Source organism: Elephas maximus, chromosome 24, assembly GCF_024166365.1.
Source record: "Elephas maximus indicus isolate mEleMax1 chromosome 24, mEleMax1 primary haplotype, whole genome shotgun sequence".
In the NCBI taxonomy this organism is placed as follows: domain Eukaryota; kingdom Metazoa; phylum Chordata; class Mammalia; order Proboscidea; family Elephantidae; genus Elephas; species Elephas maximus.
In genome coordinates, this window is record NC_064842.1 from 4,550,224 (window position 1) to 4,576,053 (window position 25,830).

Below are 25,830 nucleotides of genomic sequence, written 5' to 3' on the forward strand. Positions count from 1 at the left end.
AATAATGCTTTAATATTAACGTGAAAATAGGCTTGCCTTTTCAAACTTCCAGAAAGGGTGTTAGGACCCACAAGGATTCCTTGGCTGCACTTTGAGAATCACTGTTCTAGACCATTCTCTTTCCTTCCTTTCCCAACCCCCTGCAACACCCCAGTTTTGAATTTCATGCCATCTAGAGTTACGCTGTACTACTTCTTGATGTTGTAGTCTTCAGCTGTCCTGTGGATCACTATCCTTATTTCTTTGAAGTTATTAGCTCTGGGTCTCCAACTCAAAAAATTCTTTGAGTCCACTGAGATCTTCAGTCCTCACTTCTCTTTCTATCAGGCCTGGATCCCATCATTACCATCACTCTCTAGCATACAGCCTCAGTTTTCTTACGTCTCCGCCTTTACCGTTCTTACCTGGAGAGCATGGCGTAGAAAAAGAAACATGCGTGTGTGTACACACACACACGCACCCCCAGACACATACACACTCCCGATACTTAGTCTCAGTTCATGACTGTGACTCCCACGTGGGCTCTCAAGCAGCTCAGCAGTCTGCTTACATGTTTGTCAGTTCTTTCTGTTACTCTCCACAGTGACTGGAGTTCATACTGCTTCCTTTCTCCTAAGCTTCTCTTAGTTTGTATGAATTTATATATATAATTATATGTATTATTAATTCAGTGAAGTAGGTTCTAGTTTACACACAGATAAGTTTATGTAAGTATATGTAATATATATAAACTAGAGTGGGGTTAAGTATCTTAGTCAAGGCCATACAAGGTAGAAACCCACTCTGTGCTCTTAACTATCATGGAGTGTGTGTGTGTGTTATTTATAGATGATAAAATGTATGCATTTAAAGTGTATAGTTCAATGAATTTTCAGCAAAGATAGAGAGTATGTCCATCATCTCACAATGTTTTCTTATGCTCCTTTTACCCCCACCTTGAGGTAACCCCTGTTCTACTTTTTGTGACAATAGGCTCCTGGGATTTTGTATGAGTGGAATTATATGGAATGCATTCCTTTATTTGTGGCTTCTTTCATTCAACATAGTGTGGTTTTGTGACTCATCTGTGTTGTTGTGTGCATCAGCAGTCCATTCCTTTCTATTGCAGAGCAGTATTCCATTGAATTGATAGGCTAGGATTTTCTTGTCCATTCACCTGTTGATGGACATTTGGGTTATTTCTAATTTGGAGATATTATGAGTAAAGCAAACATTCATGTGCAAGTCTTTCTGTGGAATTAAGCTTTCTTAAGGTAAATACCTATGAGTAGAATTTCTGAGTCATGTGAAAAGTGTATGCTTAAATTTATGAGAAACTACCAAACTGTGTTTCATAGTGATCACACCATTTTATATTTCCATTCTCCACATTGGAGAGTTTCAGTTGCTCCACGTCCTTACCAGCATTTTTAATTGTTACTCTTTTTAATTTCAGCTCTTTTAGTTTTCTTAGTGGATGTGCAGTGATCTTAATGGTGGTTTAGTTGCCTTTTCTTGATGATTAATGATATCTTTTCATGTGCTCATTGGCCATTTGTACATTTTATTTTGAGAAGTGTCTCTTTAAATCGTTTGTCCGCTTTTTATGAGGCCATCATCCTATTTCTGGTTTGTAAGATGTATTTATATATTCTAGGTTAGTAATTAACAACTGGGGACAGTTTCGGCCCTTGGAATATTTGGCACTGTCTGGAGATACTTCTGGTTGACACAACTGAAGGAGAATTACTGCGAACATCTAGGGGGTAAAGGCCTGACTGGGATGCTGTTAAACATCCTACAGTACACAACACAGCCCCTCACAATAAAGAATTTTTGTCAAAAAATGTTAGTGGTGCTGAGGTTGGAAACTGTGTTCTAGATACACATTTTTTGCCAGGTATATGTATTGTGGATATTTTCTTCCAGACTGATTTGCCTTTTGTTTTTTTAATGGTATCTTTTGAAGAGTGGAGGCTATATTGAAGAATTCTGATACAGCAATTTTTCTTTTATTGTTCATCCTTTGTGTCCTATCTTAGAAATCTTTGCCTACCCCAAGGTTGCAAAGATTTTCTTATATGCTTTCTTATAGAAGCTTTTTTTTTTTTTTTTTTTAAGTTTTGGCTTTACATTCAGGTACTGATTCATTTTTAGTAAGTTTTTGTATATCATACCATGTGAGGTGTAAGGATCATGGTTCATTTTTTCCATGTGGATATCTAGTTCTTCCAACTATTTCTTGACAAGACTCCTTTTCTTCATTGAATTAACCTGGTTCCTTTGTCAAAACTGATAGACTGTTTAGGTATAGATTGTAGAACTTTCTGTTCTGGTGCATTGATCTTTATGTCTGCCCTTTTGACCAGTACCAACAGTGTCAGTTTTTATAGTAAGTCTTGAAATCAGTCCTCTACCAAAGCAGCCACGTTTCTGTTTCAAAATTTAGTCAGATTCTTTGTATTTTCATAAAAATTTGAAAATCAACTTCTCAGTTGCTATTAAAAAGCCTTTTGGGATTTTATTGTCTTTAAATTGATTTGGGAAGAATTGACATCCTAACACTAATGACTTTTCCAGTCCATGAACATGGTATATATCCTTCTGTGTTTTAAGTCATCCTTAATTTCCCTTAGCATTGTTTTATAGTTTTTAGGATACAGGTTTTGCATATATTTTGTTACCTTTCTCCCTAATTATCTTATGTTTCTGATGCTATCACAAATGTAACTCCCCTCATTTTCTCTTCAAGTATTTTTTTCTGCCCCATTCCCTTCCTTCTGTTCCTTCTCTCTCTTCCCTCCATCCCCCTCTCCTCTTACTCCTTTTGAGACTCAGTTACTCATGAGACCACTTTATATTCGCCCAGAGGCCTCTGAAGCCTGTTAAAATTTATTTTCCGTTCATTCTTAAGTTTAGATAAATTGTATTGGCCCAGCAGTCTGCATTTATGTCTACTTAGTGGATTTTTCATTTCAGATATTGGACTTTTAAGCTCTGGAATTGCCTTTCGATTTCGTTTTATTGTTTGTGTTTCTCTGCTGAGATTTCTCGTCTTTTCATGCATTATGTCCCCCTTTCAGTAAGTATGGCATACTCATAATAGTTCTTTCAGAGTTTTTGTCTGATATTCCAACGTCTGGGTCATCTCATCTTTTTGTTTGAGGTCACATTTGCCTGCTTCACACGTCTAGAAATTTTTGATACATGATGTGCACATGCTTGTTGCATTACAGAAGGTATGGATTATGTTGTCTTCCTTTAAAAGATGGGAGCCTTGTTCTGGCAGGCATTCATCTTATTGGACTACCTTCTTGATCCTCTTAGGCTTGTTTTTAAGCTTTGTTAGAGGAGCCTCTTTCAGCTTTGTTCCTAGTTTTAGGGCATGCTCCTGCTCGAGGTTGTGGTCCTTATTGTTAAAGGTTGGCTTTTCTGGAGTCTCTGCTGAATGTCGGAGGTGCTTAGCCGGGTCTCCCCACTCTCACTGGGCCGGAGCCACCGCATCTGTGCATGTTGACGTCCGTTGTCTCCACTCAGCTCTCAGTCCTTAGAAGGCTCTTGTGGTCCTCGGGGATTCCCACCCTGCCCTGGTGCACTCTGGCCTCAGCAAAGGCCTTAGGGGAACTACCTATTCAACCCATAAGCCTTCCACTCCACTCCCACCCCAGCACAGTCTCCTCTTTTCTTGTACCTTGCCTGCAAATTCCAGCTACTTGAGCAGCTTCAGTCTCTGGTCTCTGGCTTCTCAGTTCAGGGAAACTACCACTTTTTACTTGGCCATCACCTGCCATGGTCACGAAAGCCCTTAGGCCAAAAGCCAGGGTGAATGCGGCACTCCTTGTACCCCTCCTATGTCTGCTGCCTCTTGTCCAGTCCCTGAGAACAGTGGCTTTAATTTATTTGGTTTTTGTTGTTTTACAGTGAGGAATAATCTGAAACCAGTTACTCCACCCTGGCCAGCAATGAAAGTCTCCCCTGTAACAACTTCAGGGAATAAAAACTTAAAATTCTAATATTTGGAGTTACATAATACACTGGTAATTATACAGAAAGGAACAAATTTGTGATTTTTTTTTTTTAATTAATTGTAACAGCAATAAGTGAAGGAGGTTGTATGCCTTCCTTCATTTTCAGAGGCTAGTGTGGGAGGTAGCTGTGTTATGGGATAGTACGGTAACCATTTCTTGTTTCAGACCCTCTTTAGACCCTGACAGCACCACCCAGGGAATATTGTTAGGGCTGGCGTGTCCGCGATAGAGCCCCCCCTGGAGGCTGCACCCTCTTCCGTAGAACTGGTATCAGACGGTGCTGCTGGATTGCTGCTGCAGGCAGTGTTTTACTGAGAGAGGACCCCTTAAGGCAGGAACTTACATCGTGTACATTGCTGTCTCCCCTGTGGATGGCGCTCCAGATGGTGGAGCCTGAGCGGGAGGGGTGCTTTCAGTTTCTGGAGACCATTCCAAGTGTCTTCCTCGATTTCCCAGAACCTACTCTTCTCTAGAGTGGCTGATGTCGGTTGTTTTCCCCTTTTTTTTTATTATTCCTGCCTTTCTCATAGCCTGTAGTACTGAGTGTAGTCGGTGTCACATGGTCTGAAAATTGTTTGCTGTCAAAATTACAGTTCTATTATATGAGAACCCCTAAAATTGCATACAGTGTTAAATGATGACTTTCTGCTTTGAAGTGGTAGGTTTACTTCTTCATTATCTCAGGCCAGGGGCTTAGCTTTTTGTGTGTGTTGTGTTTTATTTTGCTCTGGTGATTTTTTTTGGCTGACAAGTTGGGTTGAGATGGTGTATTTATGTGTATGAGTGCATAAATGTGTATTTGTACGTGTAAATAAAGATGCATACGTTGAAGGCATTCCGTAGTCCATAACCTGTGTTTTGTGGTTTTTGTCCAGTATATATCATCTTTCTTTCTGCTAGATGCCTGGCTTTTTCAAGCTTGGTTGAGAGTTTGCAAGGTGTTTATGGCCAGTTTTTTTTTTTTTTAATCTTACACTGCATGTAATACACTTCTGAACAGAAACAAAGACCTAGCACTGGTGTGAGATTCAGAAGAAATCACACGCCAGTAATCTTTCCTGTCTTGCATTTTTACTAACGCTGTGATTGCATCTGACTGGTTTGTTCCTTCCCATGAGTTCTTCAAAGTCTTGTATGTCCTTTTTTTCTTAACTGGATGCTGAGAAAAGTGTTCACACTGGCACATAATAGGTACTCTTTTTTCTTCTTGTAATAAATAAACTGATACCTGAAACAGCCAAATGATATGTATAGGTGAGGCTTATTTTCCCACATCTTTAGGTAAAAATGTATTCCTTATAAGGTGTTTTTCAAAGAACTAAGATAATTCTATTTAAATGCCAGATTGAATTCTGACCTTTTAAAGATACACTGACCTTTGAGACCTAAAGCTTTGTTCCTGTTTTGTAGGCAAGATAAGAATCAGAAAGGTGGCAAAGAAAGGTGCTTTCAGGACCAGAATTTCAACTCTTGATTGTCCTGACGCCTAGGGCACTACTCTGCTAATGAGAAACACTCACAAATACACATAGATAGTTGTTGTTAGTTGCTGTCAAGTAGATTTCTGCTCATGATTTATCTAGAGATGTGTATGCATGTATGTGTGTAGATAATATCATTTAGCTGCCCTTGAATCAGCCCCAACGTGAGGCGACCCCATGCACAATGGATTCAAATGTTGCGTAGTCCTGCACCGTCTCCATGATTGGTTGTGGAGTGGACAGTGTTCTTTTGGGATCCGTAGGGTTGTCGTAGGCCGATTTCAGAAGCAGGTCACCAGGCCTTTCTTCCTAGTCTGTCATAGTCTGGAAATTGCTGAAACCTGTTCAGCATCCTGGAGTCATGTGACACGTCAAGGTGAGCCTAGAATTCTCTGCCTTAGAAAATCTCGGGTCTTTTACTGTTTATATTTGCCCCTTACAGCCTCTCCCATGTGTACCTCCTCTTCCCTTTGCCCAGATTCCCTCAGCCTTTCTGTTGCCTGTGTCCCAATTTGATGAACTGTTCACCCTTTAAAGTTCCAGATCAGATGGCTTCTTTTCCCCAAAGTATTCTGACTCTTTTTCACTACCCCCATTTAAAAAAAAAAAAAGCCCCAAACCCATTGCTGTCCAGTCAGTTCTGACTCATAGTGGTCTCACAGGATGACAGAGTAGAACTGCCCCGCAGTTTCCAAGGCTGTAAACCTTTATGGAAGCAGACTGCCACGTCTTTCTCCCAAAGAGCGGCTGGTGGGTTTGAACTGCCGACCTTTCAGTTAGTGGCTGAGCGTTTAACCACTGTCCCACCAGGCTCCTTTACCCCATTTACTCCCCTGGATAGTGCTCTGTACCGTGCATCCTTCTGTTATTGTCATGTTGTAATCAGTTGGTTGTATTTTTTTTTCTACTGAACTGTAAGGTCCTAGTAGGATCCTATTTTTTTTTTTTTTAAATCCTCAGTGCCTAGTATTGTGCCTTTTGAATGAATTAAATTTAAACCTGTACTACCGGGAACCCAGGTATTTAAAATAAGCCCAGAGGAAAAGCCCGAATGTCCGTTCTGAACGTGCTTAGACGTCTTCCTGCTGGTCTTTCCCCCCTTTTATTTCCCAGTTCCTAGACATGTTGGGGATAGGTGAGATTGCCAAGTCTGTCTTCAGGTCAGTGGGTCCCAGAATCAGGTCTGTGGACCCAGCTGCATCTAAATCTCTTACAGGTTTTTTAAAAAATGCAGATTCTGATTTACTGGGTCTGGCATGGAGCCCAGGAACTTTTCTTTTCTTTTTAACGTACATATTTTTCACTTTAAACCTGCCAGATTACTTTGATAAGCAAGCGAGGCTTGGGAACCAGGGTTTCGGATAACTAAGGCGTTTTATCAGCGAGAGATTACTTGGGGCTGACTCTTATCTGCTTTAAGAGCTCCGTAAGCTGCTGAAGAGCTTGGGAGTTTATTTCTGGTCCCCAAAGCATCTAGCACATTATTTCTGCAAATCAGAATAGGTTTAAATTAGTTACTTTTAAGATGTTTTCGGTCTGGGTTTTGATAAATTCTAACGTGGCGACTGATTAACCCTTTACTTTTTATTGTTGTTTAAGGGGTGTTCAGCCTTGGCGTTCCCGTGGATGCCCTCTTCTTCATTGGTAACCAGCTGGTGGCCACGAGCCACACAGGGAAGGTCGGGGTGTGGAACGCGGTCACTCAGCACTGGCAGGTTAGTCTTAGCTAAAGCATATTATAGCAATGAAGGTATTTGTGACACTCATTGATGTACTTCTCTTTATTCATGTGAATGCATATGGTTGCTCTCTCTGATTTTCTATAATGTAGAATATATTTAGTAGAAAATCTGTTTCTAGGTACATATTTGACTGTGTTTTTAAGAATTTTAAGTGTTTCTGGAAAATGAGTGAGTTTTAAATTCTGGTGTGTATTTCTCAAGTTCCGTGCTACTTGAAAGAAAGTAGTCCAAGCAAACTTCATTTGCTGAGTGGAAACAGGTCTGTGTGAAAATGTATAGTCTGTTCAGAGGAGATAGCAAGCTAAATGGCCCCAAGAGTATTTGAAAAGGAAGGAGGTAAGACTCTTAAAAAGAGGTTAATATTTGCTTCTGAGGGAAAGGGGAAAAACTACAGGACATTAAGCAGGGAGTGACAAGATCAGATTCGTGTTTTAGAAAGCTAACAGTGGTCAGCGTAAAGATGATGGGCCAAGGAATGTGGGAAAGAGTTGCTCTGGATGGATATAAAGTTTAGGTGAAGGGAGTATGATCAGAAGGATTCTTTAACTGGTGACAGTTCTCTAAAGAGGGATGTGAATTTTAATGATTTGTGGAAGGTCTGCTCTCAGGTGGGTTACTTGGCCAGTCATGTCAAGCTCGAGCTTTTAGAGGCTGGTGGAAGCTATAGTGTTTGTGCCATAAAACTGCTGAAGTAAATTTTGTTTCTAAAGGAACATGCTTCTTTATGACCTTCTTTGTTTTTAATAACATTTTCAGAACTACATACAAAATTTTTATCTTCTGAAATCTTGAAACGGACTCACTTCCTCAAAGTGGATAATTATTTTTAAGCTTTTAGTCTTGCATATAGCCTGATGCTTCCTATTTGGTATATGCATGAATTGAAAACCGTATCTGACGGAGTGGGTTTGTTGCTACATTTCAGGAAGACCTTGGGAAACTTGAGTGTCCATGCAGCAAACCGGTCTCACAACCCAGCTAGATGGGCTTCTCGTGGTGCAGGGCAGCGATGGCGTGCAGAGAGATCTCAGCGTCTCCTCTGCAGATATCCACAGACGCTTCTAGCCTGAAGGCTGCCGCCTCTCACTGCTGTTGATGCCAGGTTCTGATTTGGTCCAGTAGGTTCTGATTTGGCCTTTAGCAGCAGGTCTGCCCGTGAATAACACAGAAAGTATACAAGACAACCCTGTCATTCCTGTTATCAAATTTGATTGCAAATGTTTGAGTCACATAAGTCACAGAGCAGTGTGTGTGTGTGTGCTCGTGCGCATGCACACGCCTAAAAGCCATCGTAAGGTTTTGTTGGTCTAGCAGTTTCTCTCAGAACAGCTTCAATAAGATGTTAATGTAACTTCTGAAAAAACATTGTATATGATTTGGGTAAGAAAAAAGAAAAGAGCAGTTTTTAAAGAAGTTTTCAGTTTGTTCCCTTTTTTCATTAATCCTCCCACAAAATTATGTCTCAAAAGGAGATTAATAATAAAGGATTAGTGTTGTCAGATAGGTAGCCTAGGTGGAGTTGCATGGCAGAGTAGCAACTTTTAGGCATTATTTCCCAAGTTGTTCAAGTTTAAGTTTAGAATTAAGTTGGAACCTTGTTAGTGCTCATAACTACGAACAGAAGCGAGACCTTCTTATTCAAAACAGAAAGACGGTTTTGAAGTTAGTACTGAAATTCATTATGTATTCTGATGACTAAGGGTCAGAGCACTCACCCGAGTTCATTCTGGAGGATTAGAGATCTTTAGCCAAAGTTAACCGTCTGAGTCATACTCTAGTCTCCAGGTGAACAGTGGAGGCTGAGCTTGAGAAGGAAGTACTGGATTCAGCGGTGTTATGGTCTGATGGGCTAGGCTAGGCAAAGATTGGGAAGGCTTGTTTCACTCTCTCCTTTCCGGGTGTGAGGCACCTGTACCATGATATCAGAGGCAGAGTTTTGTGTGTGCGAGATAGATCTGCAAACCCCTGCATGTAGGAGTAGAGACAGGGTACACATCGGAATCCTGGGCCCAAAATTAGTTGAGGAGAGGACTAACATTTGAATATCTGTTATGTGCTGGCCACTGTCCCAAGTATGCCATATTGCCTTCCTTAGGTTTTACGGTATCATAGCTGAATTAGCTGGCATAGCCCCTCTCTGCTACTGACACGGACATACTGGATAAAAATGTGAAAACAGCGTATGTTAAGTCTTTATTAATCATTAACTTATGTTTATTTACACATACATACATGCATACCATGTATCAAGGTAAAGGCTCTGGGACCTGGAGTTTTAGCAAGAACTGGAGGCATAGCTTCGTGGGACAGTGGAAACTGGGGGGAAGACAAACCAAACCTGGAAACTCTAAAGGCCTGCCTCATCATCTGAGAAGATTAGGAAACTTTTGCCCAATAATCTTGGGTCAGGGTAGCTTGGCATTTGTTTTGTATCTTGGATCTGGAGCAGTGGGGAGCGGGGGGAAGCTATCCACGAGAAATTAAAACCAAAATATTTAGCTTAGGAGTACAGGGGTGTAAATTGAGAGTACAAAGGCACACCTTTGTGGTGTGGCTGCTCCAGTTAGAGAAATTAACATTAAAGCAGTGGTACTGCGCTGTTACATTTCTGGATACAGACATGAAACCAAAGGGATGCTTTAACAGAAGAGGACACAGTACTCTCAAGAGAGGGTCTCTACTGAAAGTGAGCACGTAAGCCCAACGTTTGTAAACCGCACACGGAAACAAATGAGGGAGAGTCATTAAATTCAGCTTGGAAGTAGTTTGAACAATCAGAAAATGACCGCAGAGTAATGACCAAAAAAAACCAAACCCACTGCCGTCGAGTCAGTTCCGACTCATAGCGACCCTATAGGACAGAGTGGAACTGCCCGGTGAGTTTCCAAGGAGCGCCTGGCGGATTCAGACTGCCGACCTTTTGGTTAGCAGCTGTAGCACTGAACCACTGCCCCCAGGGTTTCCAGATTAATGACAGGTCACCTGTGAACAATCAGAAAATGACTGCAAAGTAATGACAGGTCACCTGTAATTAAACTTGAAACAGACTCCTCATCATCACCTGTTGGAGCTAGAAGACAATGGATTATTACCCGCAAAATGGGAGGCTGAATAAGTGATCATTTAAAAGGTAGTGGATGAGGATTGTCGTTAGGTGCCTTCGAGTTGGTTCTGACTCATAGCGACCCTGTGTACAATTGAATGAAATGCTTCCCCGTCCTGTATCATCCTCACAATCCTTGCTGTGTTTGAGCCCATTGTTGCAGCCACTGTGTCTTATCTCGTTGAGGGTCTTCCACTTTTTTGCTGACCCTCTGCTTAACCAAACATGATGTCCTTTTCCAGGGACTGGTCTCTGCTGATAGCATGTTCAAAGTACACGAGACAAAGTCTCACCATCCTTGCTTCTAGTGAGCATTCTGGCTGTATTTCTCTCAAGACAGATTTGTTCCTTCTTCTGGCAGTCCATGGTATATTCAATATTCTTTGCCAACACCACAGTTCAAAGGTGTGAGTTCTTCAGTCTTCCTTATGCATTGTCCAGCTTTCAGATGCATACGAGGTGATTGAAAATCCCATGGCTTGGGTCAGGCGCACCTTAGTCTTCAAGGTGACGTCTTTACTTTTTAACACTTTAGATCTTTGCAGCAGATTCGTCCAGTGCAGTGCGTCATTTGATTTCTTGACTGCTGCTTCCATGGCTGTTGATTGTGGATCCAAGTAAAATGAAATCCTTGACAACTTCAGTCTTTTCTCCGTTTATCATGAATGTTGGCTTAGTGGTCCAGAGGATTTCTGTTTTCTCTGTGTTGAGGTGTAATCCATACTGAAAGTTGTAGTCTTTGATCTTCGTCAGTAAGTGCTTCAAGTCCTCTTTGCTTTGAGCAAGCAAGGTTGGTCATCTGCATAATGCAGGTTGTGTAAAGAGTCTTCCTCCAGTCCTGCTGCCACATTCTTCTTCATATAGTCCAGCTTCTCGGAGTGTATGCTCAGCATACATACAGATGGAGTAAGTATGATGAAAGGATACAACCCTTATACACGTCTTTCCTCATGGTAAAACATACAGGATCCCCTTCCTTGTTCTGTTCGAACGACTGTCTCTTGGTCTACGTACAAATTCTGCATGAACACAATTAAGTGTTCTGAAATTCTCATTTTTTGCAGTACTGTCCATAATTTGTTATGATCCACGCGGTTGAACGCCTTTGTGTAGCCAGTAAAGCGCAGACAAACATCTTTCTGATATTCTCTGCTTTCAGCCAAGATCCACCTGACGTCAACAATGGTACTTCTCTTTTCATGTCCTCTTTTGAATCTGGCTTGAATTTCCTGTTGATGTACTGCTGTAATTATGCTGAAGATAGAGATACTCTGTATCTTCAGTGTAATTTTGCTTCTGTATGATATTAACAATATCGTTCGATAGTTTCTGCATCCTGGTGGTTCACCTTTCTTTGGAGTGTGCACATATATGGATCTCTCCCGGTAGGTTGACCAGGGTAGCTGTCTTCCAGATTCCTTGGCATCGATGAGTGAGTGCTCCCAGCACTGCGTTTGTTTGGTGAAGCATCTCAGTTGGTATTACGTCAGTTCCTGGAGCCTTGTCCTTCACAGGTGCCTTCGGTGCAGCTTGGACTTCGTGCATTAGTGCCATCAGTTCTTGATCATCTACTGCCTCCAGAAATGGTTGACCATCAACCAGTTCTTTTTGGTACAGTGACTGTGTATTCCTTCCGTTGCCCTTAGAATCCTTCAGTATTGCTACTGGAGGCTTGAACTTTTTCATCAGTTCTTTCAGCTTCAGAAATGACAAGTGATTCTCTTTTGAGGATTAAAACATGCTATGAAAAGTAATGATTTTACAAGTAGAGAGATCGGGGTTAAATGATTCTAGGGTCCTTATATTGCTGAAGAACATAAACTGATTATTTTTAAATTGCGAACCAATTATGCACATACAGATTAGTAACAATCACTATGTACTAACTTGGGACAGATATTCCAGTTTCATCTCAGGTACATGACCTCCGTCTCTCAACCAGATACACTAGTCAGTATGGTTTCTCTGATTCTCGATACGAAGTTGTTAGGGTGAGAAGGACGAGGCCATACAGTGGCTGACTTCTTTTTTACGTAGAAGGGAAGAACTCTGTATCAGTGTTTCTAGCTCCCCTGTAATCTCCTCATTCTCTGTTCTTGCTGTACTGAGAGGTAGATGTGAAAACAAAAACAGGACTTGAGAAAGGGTCGCACAAGAAGAGCTAGGAAAGTTCTAAGCATAGAGCCCATCCTTCCAGAGAAAAAATAGTAGAAATGTTTGTCTTAGATGTGCCTCGCAAACTCCAGGCTGTTGTCATTCTCTCATTGAAAAGTAGATCCAAAAGGGAGAGGAGTCTCACAGCCTCATCTGTCCTCATCTTCCTGCTTTGAAGATTCTGGGGAAGCTCTTTTTATAGATCAGTGGCCAGAAAGATCACACTAACTTGGGGCTGGGCCACTGGGTGGTGCCGCCAGTTAATTGTTTGACTACTAGCCAAAAGGTGGGTGGTTCAGACCCACCCAGAGGCACCTGGAAGACAGACCTGGTGATTTGCTTTCAAAAGGTTGCAGCCCTGAAAGCCCTGCGCACAACCTGCCCTAACTGTGTGAGTCTAGGCAGGTCGTTTAATCTCATGTATGAGAGAGAAGGGAAAGGGACCTGGTTGGACTTGGCTTTCCAGCTCTGCTATGCTGTGACCTAGGAGTCAAGTGTAGAAGAATTAGATGATCTGTTTGCATCCTAAAAAAGCAAAATGCTGCTCTTAGAAGTATAATAAAAACACTTTTTTTTAAAAAAAGTAACTCTATCTTGGTTGTTCTTCCGAGTTCCTTGTGATGAGTGCGGGCTTGTACATGCATGTGTGTGTAAAGAAGGTTCACTTTCTGAGCCCTATGTAAATATGATGTCCTTTTTCTTAAAAGAATAAAAATTTTTAGGAAATTGAGCAGAATACATGGACTACAATTGTTATCTAACGTATAATAATCTCACTACATCAGGTCCAAGATGTCGTTCCTATAACTAGTTACGACACTGCGGGGTCTTTCCTTCTACTGGGATGTAGCAATGGATCGATATATTACATAGGTAAGTGCACTGGCACTCAGAGCGCCCGTATTCAATATGACTTTTAAAATACGAACAGGAAGCGTTACCTGTTGTAATTGTAAATAGTTGCAGTGTTTATTTCAGTGCTGTTTGCATTCTGTCTTTCAGACATGCAGAAGTTCCCTTTGCGGATGAAGGATAATGACCTTCTCGTAACTGAGCTCTATCACGACCCCTCCAACGACGCTATCACGGCACTGAGCGTTTACCTCACCCCCAAAACAAGTTAGTACACGGCAGGATTACTGTGAACTCTTGACCTTCCTTTTTGTGAGGACATGTTTTTGTTTATTGATTTATTATGCAAGTAGAACTAATTATTCCTTTTCTTTTTGAGAACTATAGCACTAAGGATTTTATCTCTGTTAACCTGAAACTTATATTTGGTTTAATACTGAAGTCAGACATGACAGTAAACATAATTTAAGGTGGAAAATTAAAACTTTCCCCTTCCGGATTGTTTTTGTTAAGTCATATAACGGTATCAAGAAATTAGGAAAAAAAAAAAAATTCATCCATACAGTTAGCTTCCTATTACAGTAGCTGATTTCTTTTTGAAATTAGCAACGTTTATTAACAACGACATCAGTAAAAGCTCTTGCACGTTGAATCTCTTGGAAAGTGAGCCTGCCTCCTTGGGAAGTTTAAATTTAAGTTGTGGAAATGGACATTTTATTTGGAAGTTTGGCTTATATAACTTTTCTTGTCTTTCTAAATAAGGCCATTGCAATGAAATTAACATATTAGTTCTGTAAACTGTTAAGAATTTTTATGTTTTAGAGTGAAAGATAAACATAAATAGATTTAAAATTTATCTCTAATGGAAGGAATTCTAGGAAGTACTGACATGTGTCTGGTAATACCCTTAATAGGTTTGAATGTGTTTGTGCAAGATCTTCATTTTATCGAATTTACTTAAAGAAATCATAATCTCCAGTATGAAAGGAATAAACATTCCCACAGTGCAGAGCGGAGTAGTTGTGGCCCAGATAGTGTGGCACGCACAGCCTGGAACGTCTGCTCTCCCGCCCGTTACAGAAACTTGCCAACTCCTGCGCCAGGACGAAGTGAATGAAATTGCCGGAGTTTTGTTTTTGGATTTTTTTTTTTTTTTTTTTTGCTGTCTAATTGAAAAGTGAGGATAAAACTGGGAAAGCTTTCCAAATCAGTGAGCTTTTAGGCTTTGCAGTGGCAGGGACACTTTATAGGCATGAGAGTGGAGTCACCTTTTAGGTTATGAGGGGTATCTTCTGTGGCATATGCTTTCCCCTTTACTCAAGTATTTTAAGTGAATCGGAAATAAGAGCTGTTAAAGCTAAAAGGTTCTCTATCTTTAAAACTTTTAAAAATATAGATCGCTGAGCTCTCTCCTTAGTGAAGTAGTGTAGGAATTTGTGATGCGGCCTGAGCACTTACGTTTTAAAAAAAAAACCACAGATGAACCTGGCAGAAACAAGACAGCTGCAGATAATTAGAAGAGGCAGCCCTAGGTGAGGACAGTGTGAGCAGTGTAAGGGTGTGTGTTTCCCCATAGTCCAATGTTGAAACTGGTGAATACTATTATATTATTTGATTATTCAAGGCAAATTCAATATTGCAGCAGAAGTAAACTAGACGGTCATTCTAAACTAGAAGTTCCATGGGACGTTCTTTAGGAATACTGTGTTGTTGCAGTGAAGTTCTTCCCATGTCACATTTGTTAATTCATGAAACATTTGTAGAGTCCTCACTATGTCTCAGGTACTCTGTGTGCTGCCAAAGGTTTAAAAAAAACGAGTACAAGTCATTGTCAGCAAGGCATAGGTGCAGATAGATACGGAAACACAGGATGAGTGTGTTAGAGTTTCTACGATAGAACGTAATACAAGCACAGGGGAGGAGGTGAGCAATTCTGCTCTGGAGTGAGAGTCAGGAAAAGATTCATAAAGGAAAGAATGATTTTCAAGATGGTCTAAGCCCTAAGATTCCTGTGCTGAGCTGGATTCTGGGCTGACGCTAGCACGTAATCCCGCTCGGTCTCATGTCACAGGAAGACTCGGCAAGGGCGGCTTTCTTTTTATCATCATCTGATATACCACTTCCCAACTTTGTGTAGGTGTCAGCGGTAACTGGATTGAGATTGCCTATGGGACAAGCTCTGGAGCAGTACGAGTGATTGTGCAGCACCCGGAGACAGTGGGGTCAGGCCCTCAGCTTTTCCAGACGTTCACAGTTCACCGGAGTCCTGTCACCAAAATCATGCTGTCAGAGAAGCACCTCGTGTCAGGTGAGGTGATGCCATCAGTGCTTTAAGGGTTCCCACCGCATGTAAAGTCTCACCCTGTGTGTGATTTCACACACTCCTGCCGATGAAAAGACTGTCAAAGCAGTGTTTTATGTGAGGAATGTATACCAACGAATATTTTAGGAAAGTTTAATAACTAAAGAAATGTTAAGATTTTCTTTTAAAGATTTCTTTGATTTTGCTATGTTGTATACCCAAATTTAGAAAGTATGTTACCTTTTATTTCCTCTCTATTCTTATATATTTTTACTCATAGCATATTTTATTTCAAAATAATCGTAATCCTGTTGAGAAGAATTTTTTATTAGAGAAATTTTCGAAGTATAAATTTAATATGAATGGGGTTATAATGACTTAAGGTTTAAAACTGAAGTTGTAGCATTAAGTGTTTTTTGGTGTTTGATCATCTTCTAAAATTTTTTAAAAATTAATAGGATGTATAAAGAGATTATTTGAAGACGGCAACATTTTTATGGGTTTGCAGTTCTGATATCTTCATATAAGCAAACCAAAATCAAACCTATTGCTGTCGAGTCGATTCTGACTCATAACAACCCGGTAGGTAGAGTAGAACTGCCCCATAGGGTTGGCAAGGATGTGGAGAGATTGGAACCCTCATACACTGATGATGGGAATGTAAAACGATACAGCTGCTGGGGCAAAATCTGGTGATTTCTGAAAAAGTGAAACAGAATTGCCCTGTGACCCAGCAATTCAACTCTAGGTATATACCCAAAAGACTTGAAAACAGGGACTCAAACAAATACTTACATGCCAGTGTTCCTTGAAGCATTATTCACAACAGCCAAACGGCAGGAACAGCCCAGGTGTTCATCAGCAGATAATGGGTAAAGAAAATGTGGTGTGTACATGCAAGGGAACGCTATTCAATCGAAAGGATCTGATACGGGCTACCACACGAAAGAACCCTGACCCAAAAGGACAAATACTATCTGATTCCACTTACGTGAAATGTCTAGGATAAGCAAATTCACAGACAGGAAGTAGATGAGAAGTTAACAGGGGCTGGGGCCAGAGGGGAGCAGGGAGTTACTGCTTAACGTGTACAGTTTGTGGTTAGAAAAAACTTCGGAAATAAACGGTGATGATGGCTGCACAAACATTGGGAACATAGTTAATGCTGTTCAATTGTGCACGTAGAAGTGGTTAAAATGGGAAATGTTCTTACCTGTATGTTCCCTCCCGCCGTGACCATCCAGAGCTACAAACGTATGTGCTGCCTGTGTCTTCAGTGGTGTGTTTAATAAGCACCTCAGAATTAACCTGGACAGAACAGAGCGTTTGACTTCTCTCTCAGATGCTGTCCAGTACACAATGTCATCATCATCTCAGTCGGAAAATCTAGAAGTCACCTTTTGTCCCTCACCCCTAAGTTGGCACAACCCGTCATGTCCTGTTGGCTTTACTCTCACGTATGTCACAAATCTGCTCTTATCACTTTGTCTCCCTTGCTGCTGCCTAACAGCTCCAGTCATCTCTCTCCTGCATTACTGCGGTAGCTTCTCAACTCTTTCCCTCTTTCCGTCTTGCCTCTCTGTAATTCGTACTCCACACAGCAGCCAGAATAGCTTTTAAAAAGACAAAATAGATCTGATTCCCATTGGCTTCCCTAAATTGTAATTAGAAGAAATGTAAACATCGTACCATGGCCACGATGGCTGTCACTGTTCTGGATTCTCTGTTCCTTTCACGCCTCCTCCTCCCCCCGCCCCCGCCATGTTTCTCCTTGCTAATTTCACTGTCCTTTTGGCCTTTCTGATTCATAAAAATGCCTCAGGGCCTTTGCAATATCTTTACTTGAGATATTGTTCCCCTGGATACTTGTCATGGTTCGGGTCCCACCTCAGTACCTCCTCAGTGAGACATCCTTGGCTGCACCGGCTGAATTAGTCAAATTCCAACTGTCGCTTTCTCTAGGAATACCTTGATTTGTTTTCTTTATCATCTTGTCACTTGGTCTTTGGTTTGTTTGCTGATTTGGCACAAGTTCTACCCTAGACGGAGCTTTTATTCTCCACCCTCAACTCAGTGGGTAGCATAGCTCTGGTACACAGAAGGTGCTGGGTAAATATTCGTTGTCTGAAATGAAGTAATCTGGCCCTCTGCGAAAATAGACTATTTTTCAGGGTAATTGTGGTGTTAAAGTGACAGCACTTTGAGATACCCCAAAACAAAACAAAACCCATAGCCACCAAGTCGATTCTGACTCATATCGACCCGAGACAACAGAGTTGTACTGCCCCATAGGGTTTCCGAGGAGCAGCTGGTGGAACTGCCAGCCTTCTGGTTAGCAGCTGAGCTCTTAACCACTGCGCCACCAGGGCGTCATGCTCAGAGACACTCAGCAATCATTGCCGTTATCTTGGTGGCAGTGATGTTATTGGAGGATTTGATGCCAAAGAGCTATCTAATAAATTTTTTAGTAGTGTTTTAACCTTAGACATTTCATGTAGGTTTGAAATTTAAATAAATTTGTCAAGGAAAGTACCTACTTTAACCAAAACCTGGAGTATGCAGTGTGCTCAGAATGTCATTCTGCCACCTGGTGGATACCAGCGTTTATGCAATGACGTTCTTTTTCACAGTGTTCTTTTTAATGCCTCAAATAAAAACCTTAAGTAATGAGTAATATTAGCAGAATTGCCATGATTTCCCAATGGAATCAGCCAAATATATTTAAACCGTTTTTCTGAATCCTGGCAAACTAATAGTGAATCCAGGAAATGATTACCCTTGAAGTTGACTAAATAGCCTGGAACTAAATGTCTTCTCTGTTCACCAGAAAAACTGGCATTCTGAGAAATTGAGGGTTTTAGTGCGTAAAAATAAAAGCCATACAGATGCTACTTATTGCTGTTTGCCAAAAATGAATTTCTTTCCTTTCTAAAGTTTTGTTTAGAATATGCAACTGTAACATTCTAGTAAATAGGAAGTGTGTGTATATAATAAGCTTTTGGGAAATTTTCTAATATTTACTGATGAGTTTATAGCACATTGCTAATAATACGTTTTCTGAAATCACAGTAAGTGGCAATTAGTGCACTTTTTTATTAACACATGTCGAGAAAGTGAAATTCTTACATTAGTGATATGGCGTCTTGGATTATATTTTCAAGGAGAGTATTCAGACAAAAAATCAAGATAGGATGTTTATTTCTTAGGTACCTTCTCAGTATATACCCATTTAATGTTGTCATTCAAAAAATAATATGGATTGGAGCATATTTCTTAAATGCCAGTGCTCTTGTTTGATATAAAATAATTTTCAGCTTTAGTTTTCCTTAATGTGACTGTGAATGAGCGAGACATCACTGGTTTTTAAAGTGTATTTGACAGATCTCATTTGTACTAATAATTTTTTCATAACTCCTAATTCAGGTTGTTTAATTTTTGAGTAGCATAAGCAGAAACAGTCTCTGTGACTGGAGAAAACAGACTGGGGAGCTTGTTTGCCGTGTAGATATTTAGCCTCACAGCAGGGTGATAACTCATCATCTTCACTCTTAAATTTTTTTTTTTAACCTTTCCTACATTTATACCCTGTGGGTTGAATTTACAAGAATCCATAAATTTACTCATACCTTAAATTTCCAGCAAGATAAGCCACATTCATTTCTTTCACTTTTGTTGCCTGTTGTTGTTCTTAGGTGCCCTCGACTCAACTCCAACTCATAGCGACCCTACGTACAACAAACGAAACACTGCCTGGTCCTGTGCTGTCCTCACAGTTGCCACTATGCTTGAGCCCATCATGGTAGCCATGTGCCAGTTCATCTCATTGAGGGTCTTCTAATCTTTCTCTTTCACTGACCCTCTACTTTACCAAGCATGATGTCCTTCTCCAGGGACTGATAACATGTCCTGAGTACATGAGACATAGTCTCTCCATCTTTGCTTCTAAGGAGCATTCTGGTTGTACTTCCTCGAAGACAGGTTTGTTTGTTTTTTTGTCAGTCTGTAGTATATGCAGCCTTCTTCTCCAACATGTAATTCAAAGGCGTCAGTTCTTCTTTGGTCTTCCTTACTCATTGCCAGCTTTTGCACACGTGAGGCGATTAAAAACACCACAGCTTGGGTCAGGCACACCTTACTCTTCAAAGTGATGTCTTTGTTTTTCAACACTTGGAAGAGGTCTTTTGCAGCCAGTTTGCCCAGTGCAATGCATCTTTTGATTTCTTGACTGCTGCTTCCATGGGTGTTGATTGTGGATCTAAGTAAAATGAAATCCTTGACAACTTCAGTCTTTCCTCCATTCATCATGATGTGGCTTATTGGTCCAGTTGTGAGGATTTTTGCTTTCTTCATGTTGAGGTGTAATCCATACTGAAGGCTGTGGTCTTTGATGTTCATCAGTAAGTGCTTCAACTCCTCTTCACTTTCAGCAGGGAAGATTGTGTCATCTGCATAACTCAGGTTGTTAATCACATATATTCAGGGTCATCCTTTGGCTCTTGTGGCCTTGCTCTGATTTTCTTCAGTTTCAGCTTGAACTTGCATATGAGCAGTTGATGGTCTGTTCCACAGTCGGCCCCTGGTCTTGTTCTGACTGATGATATCGAGCTTTTTCATCGTCTCTTTCCACAGATGTCAATTTGATCCTGTATATTCCATCTAGTGAGATCCACATGCATCCACCGTTTATGCTGTTGAAAAAAGGTATTTGCAGTGAAGAAGTCATTGGTCTTGCAAAATTCTATCATGCGATCTCCAGCATTATTTCTGTCACCAAGGCCATATTTTCCGACTACTAATCCTGCTTTGTTTCTCAGCTTTTACAGTCTAATCATCAGTAATTACTAGTGCATCCTGATGGCATGTTTGATCAATTTCAGACTGCAGAAGTTGGTAAAAATCTTCTATTTCTTCATCTTTGGCCTTAGTGATTGGTACGTAAATTTGCATAGTGGTGTAACTGGTCTTCCTTGTAGGCTTATAGATATTATCCTATCACTGACAGTGTTGTACTTTAGGATAGATCTTGAAATGTTCTTTTTGACAATGAATACAATGCCATTTGTCTTCAAGTTGTCATTCCTGGCATAGTAGACCATGTGATTGTCCAATTTAGGATGGCCAGTACCAGTCCATTTCAGCTCACTAATGCTTAGGTTATCAATGTTTATGCGTTCCATTTCATTTTTGATGATTTCCTATTTTCCTAGATTCATACTTCGCACATTCCAGGTTCCGATTATTAATGGATGTTTGCAGCTGCTGCTTCTCATTTTGAGTCGTACCACATCAGCAAATGAAGGTCCCAAAAGCTTGACTCCATCCACGTCATTAAGGTTGGCTCTGTTTTGAGGAGGCAGCTCTTCCCCAGTCGTCTTTTGAGTGCCTTCCAGCCTGGGTGCTCATCTTCCAGCACTATGTCAGACAGTGCTCTGCTGCTCTCTGTAAGGTTTTCACTGGCTAGTTCTTTTCAGAACTAGACCACTGGGTCCTTCTTCCTAGTCTGTCTTAGTCTGAAAGCTCAATTGAAACCTGTCCTCCATGGGTGACCCTGCTGGTGTTTGAATACTGGTAGCATAGCTTCCAGCATCACAGCACAAGCCCCCACAGTGTGACAAAGTGATAGACATGTGGGGGTTTGTTGCCTAGGTACCACAGTAATTGTGATTTTAAGATAACTGCATCATTTGCCGTTCAATATGTGCTATGATCTATTTAATGTAGATCACAGTAAAAAAAAAAAGTTAAAATCCGTTTGTGAAAGTGACTTTGGTGATGCACTTACAGCCTATATTTAACATCTCTTGTGCTCTCTTTCCTAGTTTGTGCAGATAATAACCACGTTCGTACTTGGACAGTGACACGGTTCAGAGGGATGATCTCTACTCAGCCAGGTTCTACTCCTTTAGCTTCGTTCAAGATACTGTCTCTGGAGGAGTCGGAAAGCCACGGGAGCTACTCCTCTGGAAACGACATAGGTAGGGTAGATTATTTGGAGCATTTTCAAATACTCTGTGGGCGATGCAGAAGACACTAACTCTAGTAGAAACCTAAAAGTGGGAAAGAAATTTTTCATCTTAATTTTGAAATTTGTTTAAAACAAATTTAATGGTGTTTCTGACCAAGTTCTGTGAATTCATATTTTATTGTATAAGAAGTAATGAGAAAAGAAAGAAGTAACGAGAGCAAATTTCTAATTTTCATTTTCTGAGGAGCCCTGCTGCACAATGGTTATGTGCTCAGCTACTAACTGAGAGGTCGGAGGTTTGAAGACACCCAGCAGTTCCATGGAAGAAAGACCAGGCAATCTGCTCCTTATGTAAAGATTACAGCCTGTAAAACCCTGTGGGGACAGTTCTGCTCGGTCACGTAGGGTCTCTGTGAGACGGTATCGACTCCATGGCACTCAACAACAGTAGTTACCATTTTCTAATTCAAACAAGGAGCTCCGGTGGTGCGGTGGCTAAGGGCTTGGCCGCTAACCAGAAGATCAGCTGATCAGTGCACCAGCCACTCCTTGGGAACCCAGGGGGCAGCTCCACTCTGTCCTGTAGGGTCGTTGTCAGTCGAATTATGTTGGCATTGGTGATAATGATCCATCATGAAACAACTTGGTACGTCTCTGCTGATACTCTGATTTCAGCAAAAGTTATATATAAACTCAGACTGGTCTTCCCATACACCTGACACACGTGTACCTGCACTGTGCCCGCACTCGCGCACACACACACGCTGTTGTCATGGAAACGTTCTCCCCAAGGTCCCATTTGAAAGAATTTATGTTGTATGTACAGTTGTATATCTGCGTTCTTGTAGTAGTTCTGTAGGGACTATTAGGTCACTAATGTACCTTTCTGATCGTTTTTTAGAACAGAAATTAGAGCACTGATAGGAAGTAGAAAAGACACATTAGAATTGATTTGCGTGAAATGATTGCATTTATACACATTTAGAACAAGCCTTGGTAGTGAAGGTTTCAAAGTAGTGTCTTTAGAAAACATAAGCTACTGATGAGAATTTTACTATCAGTCTTAGTGTTTTTAGAAAAAATGCTCAGTGTTGTCAGTTTTAACATTTGCTCTGTCATCCCAGTTCCCTACCTGATGCTGAGAACCTGAAGTTTGATTTGTATTTATTCACAAATGTTTATTGAGTACTCCCGTGACGGGAGTTATCAATTAAAATATAGCTAGCATCAACTTAGAGTATAACGCGTTGTTGTTAGGTGCCATTGAGTCAGTTCTGACTCATCACGACCCTGTGTACCACAGAGCGAAACACTGCCCGGTCCTGTGCCATTGTTTCAGTCGTTGTTATACTTGAGCCCATCGTTGCAGTCACTGTGTCAATCATCTCGTTGAGGGTCTTCCTCTTTTTTTGCTGACCCTCTACCAAGCATGATGTCCTTCTCCAGGGACTGGTCCCTCCTGATAGCATGTCAGAAGTATGTGAGACAGAGTCTCGCCATCCTTGCTCCTGAGGAGCGTTCTGGCTGAACTTCTTCCAAGACAGATCTTTTGTTCTCCTGGCAGTCTATGGTGTATTCAATATTCTCTGCCAACACCATAACTCGAAGGCATGAATTCTGCTGTCTTCCTTATTCATGGTTCAGCTTTCACATGCTTATAAGGGGATTGAAAGCACCGTGGCTTGGGTCAGACGCATCTTAGACCTTGAAGTGACATCTTTGCTTTTTAACACTTTAAAGAAGCCTTTTGCCACAGATTTGCCCAATGCATGCATCATTTGATTTCTTGACTGCTGTTTCCATGGGCATTGATTATGGATCCAAGTCAAATGAAATCCTTGACAACTTCAGTCTTTTCTCCATTTATTGTGATGTTGCTTCCTGGTCCAGTTGTGAGGACTTTTGTTTTCTTTATGTTGAGTTATAATCCATACTGAAGGCTATAGTCTTTGATCTCCAAGACTGCTTCACTTTGAGCAAGCAAGGTTGTGTCATCTGCATAACGCCGATCGTTAATGGGTCTTCCTCCAATCCTGAGGCCCCATTCTTCTTCAGATAGTCCAGCTTCTTGGATTATTTGCCCAGCATACAGATTGAATAAGTATGGTGAAAGGATACAGCCCTGACACACACCTTTCCCGCCTTTAAACTACCTAGTATCACCTTGTTCTGTTTGAATGACTGCCTCTTGATCTATGTACAGGTTCCTCAAGCACAACTAACTGTTCTGGAATTCCCATTCTTCATAATGTTATCCATAATATGTTATGATCCATGCAGTCAAATGCTTTTGCATTGGCAATAAAACAGAGGTAAACATCTTTCCGGTATTTTCTACTTTCAGCCGGGATCCATCTGACATAAGCAGTGATATCCCTTGTTCCACATCCTCGTCTGAATCCGGCTTTAATTTCTGGCGGTTCCTTGTCAATACACTGCTGCAGTCACTTTTAAATGATCTTCAGCAAAATTTTACTTCCATGTGAAATTAATGATATTGTTTGGTAGTTCCTGCATTTAGTGGGATTGCCTTACTTTGGAATAGGCGTAAATATGGATCTCTTCCTGTCGATTGGCCAGGTAGCTGTCCTCCAAATTTCTTTGCATGTAAGAATGAGCACTTCCAGCGCTGCGTCTGTTTTTTGAAACATCTCAATTGGTATTCCATCAATTCCAAGAGCTTTGGTTTTCGCCACGGTCTTTAGTGCAGCTTGGGCTTTTTCAGTGCCATCAGTTCTTGAGCATATGCTACCTTCTGAAATGATTGAATGTCAACAGTTCTTTTTGGTACAGTGACTCTGTGTATTTCTTCCATTTTCTTTAGACACTACTGCATTGTTTTAGTATTTTCCACACAGAATCCTTCAGTATTGTAACTTGAGGCTTCAATTTTTTCTTCAGTTCTTTCAGCTTGAGAAATGTCAAGCGTGTTTTTCCCTTTTGGTGTGTAACCCCAAGTCTTTGCACATGTCATTGTCATTATAATACTTTATTTTGTCTTCTCTAGCTGCCCTTTGGATTTTGCCGTTCATTTCTTTTACATCACCGTTTCTCCCTTTAGCTTTAGCTACTTGATGTTCAAGAGCAAGTTTCAAACTCTCTTCTGCCATTCATCTTGGTCTTTCTTTCTTGTTTTTTTTTAATGACCTTTTGCTTTCTTCATTTATGATGTCCTTGATGTCATTCCACAACTTGTCTGGTCTTCGATCATTAGTTCCAGTGTGTCACACCTGTTCTTGAGATGGTCTCTAAATCGAAGGTCATACTTTAGCTCTCGTGGCCTTGTTCTGATTTTCTTCAGCTTCAATTTGAACTTGCATATGAGCAATTGATGTTCTGTTCCACAGTCGGCTGGCCTTTTTCTGACTGATGATATGGAGCTTTCCCATTGTCTCTTTCCACAGATGTAGTCAGTTTGATTCCTGTGTGTTCTGGCTGGTGAGATCCACATGTATTGTTGCTCTTTATGTTGTTGAAAAAAGGTATTTGCAATGAAGAATTCGTTTGTCCTGCAAAATTCTATCATGTAGTTGCCAGCATCCTTTCTATCACTAAGGCCATACTTTCCAACTGCTGTTCCTTCTTCGTTTCTGACTCTCGCATTCCAGTCAACTAGTAATTATCAATTCATCCTGATTGCATGTTTGATCAATTTCAGACTGCAGAAGTTGGTAAAAATCTTCAGTTTCTTTGCCTTTGACCTTAGTGGTTGATGTATAAATTTGAATAATAGTCGTTTTAACTGGTTTTCCTTATAGGCTTATGGATATCATCCTATCACTGACAGCATTTTACTTCAGGATAGATCTCGAAATGTTCTTTTTGACAATGAATGTAACGCCATCCCTCTTCAAGTTGTCATTCCCGGCATAGTAGACCATAATATGACTGATTGAAAATGGCTAATACCAGTCCATTTCAGCTCACTAATGCCTAGGGTGTCAATGTTTATGTATTACATTTCATTTTTGACGACTTCTGATTTTCCTAGAGTCATGCTTCATACGTTGCATATTCAGGTCATTAGTGGTTGTTTGCAGCTGTTACTTCTCAATTTTGAATTGTGCCAGCAGTTTAAGGTCCTGAAAGCTTGACTCCATCCATTTCATTAAGGCTGACTCTACTTTGAGGAGGCAGCTCTTCCCCAGTTGTATTTTGACTGCCCTCCAACCTGAGGGGCTCATCTTCAGGCACTGTATCAGACAGTGTTCTGCTGTTACTCAT

General features: G+C 40.8%; 1 protein-coding gene across 4 annotated transcripts in view; it reads left to right on the forward strand.

Annotated features, from left to right (window-relative positions):
• KCTD3 (potassium channel tetramerization domain containing 3) overlaps window positions 1–25,830 on the forward strand; it is a 58,023-nt gene that overhangs the window by 19,103 nt on the left and 13,090 nt on the right. For all 4 annotated transcript variants that reach the window (XM_049868187.1, XM_049868186.1, XM_049868185.1 and 1 more), the window contains exons 10-14: window positions 7,088–7,203; window positions 13,273–13,360; window positions 13,490–13,606; window positions 15,477–15,647; window positions 21,461–21,616. In XM_049868187.1, the coding sequence (XP_049724144.1) occupies window positions 7,088–7,203; window positions 13,273–13,360; window positions 13,490–13,606; window positions 15,477–15,647; window positions 21,461–21,616 (648 nt within the window). The remainder of the gene's footprint in view (window positions 1–7,087; window positions 7,204–13,272; window positions 13,361–13,489; window positions 13,607–15,476; window positions 15,648–21,460; window positions 21,617–25,830) is intronic.